At 36.6% G+C, this 8,972-nt stretch overlaps 1 protein-coding gene across 1 annotated transcript in view; it reads right to left on the reverse strand.

The window, feature by feature from the left end:
- Positions 1-635: 635 nt before the first annotated feature.
- Positions 636-8,972, reverse strand: part of LOC113232730 (gustatory receptor for sugar taste 64f-like) — a 14,468-nt gene continuing 6,131 nt past the window's right edge. Inside the window, exons 3-10 of the mRNA XM_026467508.1 lie at positions 8,938-8,966; positions 8,306-8,454; positions 6,840-6,962; positions 6,607-6,761; positions 5,838-5,882; positions 5,152-5,332; positions 1,967-2,056; positions 636-746 (exon numbers count right to left, since the gene is read on the reverse strand). Coding sequence (XP_026323293.1) covers positions 636-746; positions 1,967-2,056; positions 5,152-5,332; positions 5,838-5,882; positions 6,607-6,761; positions 6,840-6,962; positions 8,306-8,454; positions 8,938-8,966 — 883 coding nt within the window. The remainder of the gene's footprint in view (positions 747-1,966; positions 2,057-5,151; positions 5,333-5,837; positions 5,883-6,606; positions 6,762-6,839; positions 6,963-8,305; positions 8,455-8,937; positions 8,967-8,972) is intronic.

The raw sequence follows: 8,972 nt of genomic DNA on the forward strand, positions 1-8,972 counted from the left end.
GTCTAGCTCTTATATAAGATGATGGTTATTGTACTATGTTTGTTAAATTTGATGTAAGTCGCATTATTGCTAAGGAGCATTTATGGAGTTTATTCTACTATTTTCTTTATTTACAAACGTTACGTCTTGTGGACATTTCAAATTGGATGAGGTCGCAGATGGGGTGGCGTTGTTGTTGTTTGGACGCGTCCATTCTGACGCATTTAAGGGGCAATGTATACGCTTCTATAATAAGATTCTGGTTCATATTCAAAATTTGCCATTTATGAGGTTTAAAACTATAGTGAAACAAAAACTTTATACTAAAGCTTCTGCGTATTTTGATGACAAATATCCGTGGTGGGGACTCGTTTAGCTCCTGCGGGTAATCTCAATCTAAGATATTATAAATATTGTAAATAATAAATATATTCAAATGTACATTTACAAAGAGCAACCTATCATCTTTGACTTTGACTTGGAATTTGAAATTTGTTCTCCCCAGAAACGAATCTCTATGGAATTCACCGACATATATTCAGTTGAAACGTGACTCACTTTGTGTATACTTTGATTACGTCAACATCGTCGCAAACTAACGGAATATTTTTTTTACAAAGCGCTTAACAGGTTGTGAACTTAAGTGCGACAATACACTAAGGAGTAGGTGTCGTAAGAAATGGTGCTACAGTTGTTGTTGAATTCGATGACGAAGGCGAATTAAATTGTACCATCACTAGTTCGTAAGTAATTATGGTTCCCGCAACCTGAAACCAAAACATATTAGTGAAAAAATCAGAAAAATACTTTTGCAAGTAAAATTATTTTATAGCACAATTTCGATAATGAAGGAACGGAATTAAAAAAATAATTTTCGTGATCTGATAAAACATAATTTTAAAAAATACTAAAAAACTTCCGTATATTATTTGGGTGCTACAAAAATGACAAATATCTTTTTTATAATGAAAAAGTATATCGCACTTGACAACTAACATAGTATTATCTCAAAAATGACGTTATATTATATTTTATCTCGACATTGTGTAATATTAATAATTTATCTCCAAAATTTCGCTATATTGATGTGTAATTCATATACAATTTAATTTCAAAGTGACAGAACAACACTGTCGCTATTATTATAAATTAAAGCTGTTTTGAGACAATACTATGTTAGTTTTCATGTGCGATATGATTTTATTTTGTATGTTTTTTTGACATTAGTACATTGACAATAACCCAAAAATTGTGTTTTTCGGATAAGGTAACTTTTTTATTGAAGGTGGGATTTAAACAGAGTTTATAAAATAACTATTGCAAACAGATAAAACATCGTAAACGTAGCAAGTGGAGAATCGTAGTCTTTCTACCCTCTTGACCATCAATTGTAGCCACCAACTAATTGACATACCTTCGTTGCACGACCTTCTCTGATAAGAGGATTTAAGGTAATATTATGTCACGCTAGGTTAATATGTTGGCTAGGTGAACATTAGATCTGTAGGAAAGGAATGAAAGAAAATGGGTGAAAGTTCAACACAGGAACTTCTTCACAGAAAACAACACACAATTACCATACTGCCATTGATATTTATGTTAAAAAAGTACATATGAAATGTTGGCAAGAATGATGAAAGAAAATTTCAATTTAAAAAAAACAGACCAACAGATAAATCCATAATTTCCTAGATTTAAAATAAAAAAAAATAGAAAAGAAAAAGTTAAGTGGACAAATCGATACCTCCAATTACATTACGCCAACTTAATTTTTGGACCTGTTCTGTTTTTATTATGTCTTTTGTTTATTTTTTTTCTCTTTTTTCTTTGTTTTTTTTTCGAATTTTCTTTTATGTTTCTTTATTTTTTATTCACAAAATTCGGAAAACATAACATTGGTAAATATATATGGCTGTTAACAAAAATAACAGAACATGTCCAAAAACTACGTAGTGTTCATTGGATGAATCGAAATATGAATACTAACAGTTAACAGTAATCCTCTTGTGACGCTAAAAAACTGAAGTCCGCTAAGAGCTACATTGTCTCCATTCACATGATCTAAGAATCTCTGGACCTGTAATCATATTATTTTCTAATTCTTATTTCCTAGGCACCGCTCTAAGTACGCTTTATACTTTGGACAGTACTGTAAATAGCATGATATAAAATTTCGTTTGAAAAGTTGACGAACTTGTGCTCTTTTGTAATTTATAATATGTTTGTGCTCTTTTGTAAGTATGCCTCTACCATGAGATTACAACAACCGGTGTCGCTAGCGACCGTGCGTGTGAAAGCGTGAAATGTTTGTATACATAATGTTGTTTCTTGTTATGACCGCCAGGGGCGCTGTATAATTGTCCATACAAAATTGTTAAGTAATTTACGCGGTCGCTAGCGACAGTAAACTCGTAGTAGAGGCACAGATATATGATATATGAAACTAAAATAATATTTTTTTGTTTATATTACCAAGTAACGGGATGAACAAGTCGTGCACCTGGTGGTAAGCGACATGCAGTGCCTGCCCCGTCGTCACTATAGCCCAGGGAAGTACTGCTACCTTACCTATTTCTACTGTAAAAACAGTAATGTCAGACTTACTTACACACAAGGACGTCTACTGCTATTGAAAATGACGTCTATGTTTGTTACACCTTGATGTAATTAAGTAGTATCAATGTGAGATGCATATAAATCTCACTATACCTATATATGTTAAGCCATGTTTTACTGTAGCAATTTCAATTTATATTAGTGGTTCTTTTGAAATTGCGAATAAGAAATCAGTTGTTCCATAGATAAAAAGTGTTCACTCGACCAAAATCGTAGAGTAGAAGAACGTTATTGCAAACTTACGAAAAAAGGAGCAATGCAGCTCCTTGTGACAGTCCCATATCTTTCTACATAAGTTTTGTTTATAATGACCCTCCCTATCAAGCACAGGGACCATCTAAGTCAGGCGTTAGGTGAGATGCCCCGGGTGCACGTACAGCACCTTCCCTATTTTCCAGATAGGTACTGTAGCTGTAGGCACGCTCACTTCCTGTCGCCAGAGCTCCTTGTGACAGTTTTCATTCAAGGCAGTATTGCCGCCATACCTATTTCTGCCGCCAAGCAGTACGATCATTATTGCGATACAGTTTTAAATGGCTGCTGAAATGACAGTGACAGGCACATGAGGCTTGTTAACTTTGCGTCTCAGGATTACGGGTACGTTGACATCATATGGTAACTTTTAGGGCCTTGTTGAGGCATCCCCGCTTCTGCAGTGCATCTGGCATGCTTGCTGTGGACGATTTTTATTTTATGCGCAAAATGTCCACATCAGTAGTGTGAAGGGTTAGGGGGAGCAACAACGAGATCCTAAAGATGATAGCGGTTAGGATGGATGTAGCGGTTTTTAGAAGGTTCACCGAGTTACACGTTCTACATGTGCGTCGGTGAGCCGATTGGAAGACTTGTTAATATGTAATTAAGTAATAGGTATAATAATAGTCCGGTGCGATGCACGCTCAGATTCAGACGTGCTCACACAGTAAGAATTATATTAATTCGCGATCCGCGCGGTAATGACCGCTGCGCGTAATTGACTATGGGTTCCCAACAACTCATAGCCAATGAACTGCTGGCGTTCATACAACACGCCATCGACACTATGGACGAGGTCAGCATCATGCAGATCTGCAAATCAAACTTTAAAGAAGATGAGATTTGCAGTGGCAAGGCGCTGCTTTTCCGTGTGCTTGGCAAGGCCGAGCAGATGCCATCTCGCCGGAGGGATGGAGGAACGAAGAGTATCCAGGACATTATAACGATGTTAAAGGAAACCGACCCAGACGACGTGCCTGCTTTCGTGGCAAAGGAGCTGCACAAGCTGCCCCCTGTCACGTTCGACCATGTCGATGTCACTAGGCTGCTTAAGGACATCACATCCCTGAAAGCAAGTCTGGCCGAAGTTCAATGTAAATTGGAGGCTTCGGATAACACCATCTGTGAGTTACGTGCCCAAGTTGTATTACTGAGTAGTGCAACTTCGGTAAGTAGGTCACCCGAGGCCTGTAACGTGAATACTCGTCGCGGGGCACATAATGCATCTATCGGCAGTTTTGAGTCGGCCCATATGGATGCGTCACCGACCGCTGTCGCTGAGTGCGATTCCCCGCGCCCCGCCCCTCGATTGTCCGCTCCGGCGGAGACGTCACGCGTAAACACGTTGACCCCTCCACGTGATTACGCCGCTGTCGCAGCTGTTAACCGACCCGTTGCTCCACAACCACAAGCCAGGCAGCTATCAACGAAGGGGATGAAAAAACCTCGTGTACCTGTCTCTGAAGTTGCAAAACCACAGAGGCAGACGGACCGGTGCGACGATGACGGCTTCACAAAGGTGGAGAAGAAGAAGAGGAAGCCCACCAGCCGTAACCTGTGCGGCACTGCACCGACAGGGTCCAACTTTTTGCTGCGTCCGGCAATCCCGACAACGCTGCTGTACCTGTCACGCCTGCATTACTCCACGAAGTCTGAGGAGATAGTGGAGTACATCAGGTTGAAATCCAAATACACCCTGAGGGTCGAGCGGTTGGAGTCCCGCCACTACGTGAACTTTAATTCGTTTGTGGTGAGAGTGCCGACCGAACATCTGTCGACCTTCATGAAGGAGGAGTTCTGGCCGAAGGGTGTCCTATACCGGCGATTCCGTGGCCGGTTGCCTGACACCAGATGGCGCCACACGTCGCCGACAACCTAAATACGTGTTAAATTAGTAATAGTGTTATTTTATATTGTTATGTATGTTAGTCTGTAAGGTATGTATCTATGGGTCTCAGTAACCTGAATATAAATAAAGAAATAAAAAAAAAAGAAATAAAAAAAAAAATAAGAAATTTATTAATTTACTAACACAAAACTAATATATTTATAAGGTGTGTCATATTACTAACATACTAATTTGTTTGGACTTTTAGTTGTCTGAAATAAACAATTTTTATTTTATGTACCCCTTAGGTTGAAAGTTCTGAGTGGTACTGAAGCTGATATGGCCAGGCGTGTTGCTGACCACTAGGCGTAAATTTGTTTGTTCCGTCACTTGATATAAAGAAATAAATAGTTTTACAGTTGGATCTATTATTAGCAGCAGATTTGTTATCTCGAAGAAAAGTATATCCAAACCTCAACACAATATACAGGAGACGGCACGTCATACAACACGGTAGCCGGGGTGTTTGATGCTGAGTTCACTCGTGAAGCAATCAAAGAAACGGCCACAGATCGACTGATGAGGAACACTAAGGAGAACAGGAAGTATGTTGCTGCTTCATATCCGCCTAGTAGTTTCGCGTGGTGGGTATTGCTGGAATGAAAATTGATGTTGTCAAATAAGTCCTTGTATCATGGCGTAATACCAGACTTTTCGCAGAACTAGATATGGCAAAGTAGTATCCAGTTTTAATATTTTTTAGAAGAGAACTTTTCCATAACTCCTCGTTGTCCGTTTAAATCAAAGGCAGAAGTTCTACTTGAAAGTCAAGTTCTATGTATTTATTAACACATGCAGTTCAGTTTCTGTAGTTCAGGAACATTCTACGTTAAACTTCAAACTGATTTCAACGTTAGACGATTAGGTGGCTGGTCGTTTTTTGTGCGATATTGTGGTATTATAAAAGTTTGTCATTTTATACTAGTTTTCAAAAGAAATTTAGTAGAATTGAAAGATACTATAATTATTTAGTACTACTAACATTCCAATATTTTCGATTGGTAGGTACGTTCAATCAAGATATTAAGTTTGGCTGATTGGTAAGTAAAAGAATGTGACTGCCATACTAAAAATAAAAATAAAATTAAAAACCACTTACCCTGGAACTCGGCTACTGCATTCTCCAGTACCCTTGATGCCATCTCTAAAATTGAATAATATTGCATAAGCTAAGTGTTTCTGTGAATTGTGAATACACTTATCTGATGAAATAAATATGGACTATATTTTTATTTCAACAACGTCCAACCGAGTCGCTGTAGAAGATAGAGTGCATGCGGAGTCACAGAAGAAAAAACACTGGATGGGCCTTCAACCTCGATTACTATAAGAACCGTTGTCGCCAAAACACACACTATCATAATGTTAAGCACTATGAAATCTTGATAGCGATTGGTTGTAGTTTCTAATTTAAGAAGATGTAACAAATTTTGGACTGTTAATATAATTTAAACTTTAACTAGTTGGCATATTGTTGACAGTTCAATATCTATTATAGCAAGTTACGACGTTTTGGTTTTCAAATTTCATTTAATGTGCTGCCATCTAGCGACAATAGCTGAAAGACGATGAACGATTAACGCTTATTAACTTTCTCCATAAAAAAGTCGACCCTATTGCAGAGGTACAAGGGTCACTTTCGTTTCTCACACAAAATCTATTACGATAAACAGCAAATAGAAAATTTATTAAAATTAAATAAAACAAGACTTCATGATAACATGAAACACCACCATGGGTAATATTATAGATGCAATTATCAATTTGCAATTATTAATTATATTTTTGCACAACAAAGTAGCAAACTTTTGAGGCAGTTTTTTTTAATAAAAATTTACAAATTATTAATGAGAATAAAATGTACTTACTCCAAAGTATTAAAGAGTTGCAAGCAAATAAAAAACAGGTTATTGGCGAAAGAGATGAAAACTATGCCACTGGTGACGTCATCGACTCTGCGTACCATTTGCGTCACTCGACCATAGTCTTCCCGTGATGTCCTCCAGAACGCTTCAGGCAAGTACTAGAATAAAACGAAATAAAATATTATTAAACTGGATAATACTGGATCTATTTTATAATGGAATAAATCAAGGTATACCTTTCCTTGCGCAGATAATAGTTTCTTGTTCACTTGTTCCAATCTCGATGTCAAATAGTAGCTTATGCATATCACGAATAAGTCTGTGAAATTCCATATAAACGTCGCTTGAAAATGGAAAAACTGAAATTTAGAATGTTATTTGTAGTAAATGAAGCGTAAATAAAATGTAAGAAAACATTTTGTAGAATCTATTTACCTTTATTGTATACAACATGTAGAATACGTACGTATTATTAATCTATATGTATATGTCACGGGCAATTTAATAAATCGGGCATTATTAATACATACTGGTCATATATTACTTTTGCAAATCCGTATTAATAATACTTGACCCATTCGATAAACAGAAACTTAAGGTAGCGTAAATTTATCACCTGGACCTACCTACCAACCTAACCAAAACACTAGGTACAGATAATTTGTCTTTTTACTTCGACCAAAACAGACTAGTCATTATTCATACTGTCCCGTGAATAATCGTGCAGTTTTTATTGCAATGCCCACTTAAATACAGACCGGCCATTATTCATAGTAACCGGACTTATCAAATTGTCCAATATTATATAGTGTATTAAAAAGAAATTACTATATATTGTTTGGTTTCAGCCCTTTTATATTTTAATTTTCTATACTATGGTCATATACATTATCATCTTTTAAACTTACATCACAGTTCTGTGTGGTAGTTACAAATTTTAATGTGCAATAAAGAACAATTTTTTTTCATTCACCCATTAATTCAATTATTCTATCATTCGTGCACTTGATAAACATGAAAATTATTTTTATAAAGTTCGGGTATACCATATTATGTATAAAGAAAATTTCAAATATAATGTGGTCATTTTTTTTAACACTAGGTGGTATCCTCATCATGTCTGGAGTTTCTTCGAATAACTCGAAAAATATTCAAGCATGAAATTTAGAACGCGAATTGGCAACGTTCAGGATGGTTCACCCATAATAATGTGACCACCATTTTAGTATTTTAAGTAAAAATACAAATTATCGTGTACGTTTTGCTGAAACATAAGGTATTAAGCCTCTTACGCTAATAATGCGGGAACTCTGTCAGACTTGCAATCCAGCCCAGTCTAATGTTTTTTTTTTACATCTAAACACTAAGGCTTAAAAAACTTCGGGACTTGCAAGATTACGTCATTTGTCCATTACCAGTGGACATAATCTGTTTTAAAATACCGCCATCCGGTGCGCAATGAGGATAATCCGCAAAATGGAGACTTCTTTTGAGAAATTGTCACTTTTCATCTATTTTTATTTTGTTTATAGCAATTCCATGTAAAAGTTCTGTACCCCTAATCACTCTTATAGCATTACGACCACTTTACAAGCCAAATACTTTCATAAAATGTTTAAAGAAAACGCCTAAACACGCCTTGTTCCGTGAAGTAGGTAATAGTAATAACGCAAAATGTTACGATTATGAAAATTGCTTTTACCTGAGTAAGGGGACCCAGTACCCAGGAAAAGGGTAAATAATCGAAGACCCACGGGTAAAAGTGTCGCGAGAATCCTTCGTACAAATTTATATTAGGATAACAAACCATAGCACCTGCGAATGCTGATAGCAGGGACAGGATGTGTTCAACTGCAAGAAAATCGTAACAAGTAACTTTAAAAAATGAATTTGTCCATCAGCGTGAAAGCAACAACAAATCATAGCAAAATTTTGGATTTTCTCAGTTTTTTTAGTTAATACCGCAGCAAATTTGATTATTGCCAGGATTGATAATAATACCCTACACACTCCCATGTTAAAAAAGAGTTATCCGAAATTTGTCATTCGTTAATTTCCGAACCGAACATCTTTTCATGTTGTTATTGGCGCCTCAATCGTCCTAAATTGTACATTAAGGTTAGTAAAGAAAAATGAGAAACTTACATGTTACAGATGGTTCACTAATCTTACCGAAGGTATGTTAGATGGGGACCCGCATTGCACATGTATCATGATGGACTTTGATGTTACCTATATTATCTCCTAAGAGTACTTTGAGTTACCGAGTCGCTTCATGAGTCGGGTGTGCAACAGGAATTTACCCTTGCGTATAATTTATGTATAGATACTTACAGAGAGCCAAAGACAATACAATGAAACAAGTAACA

Source organism: Hyposmocoma kahamanoa, unplaced genomic scaffold (genome assembly GCF_003589595.1).
Source record: "Hyposmocoma kahamanoa isolate Upper Pololo Valley unplaced genomic scaffold, ASM358959v1 78, whole genome shotgun sequence".
Lineage (NCBI taxonomy): Eukaryota > Metazoa > Arthropoda > Insecta > Lepidoptera > Cosmopterigidae > Hyposmocoma > Hyposmocoma kahamanoa.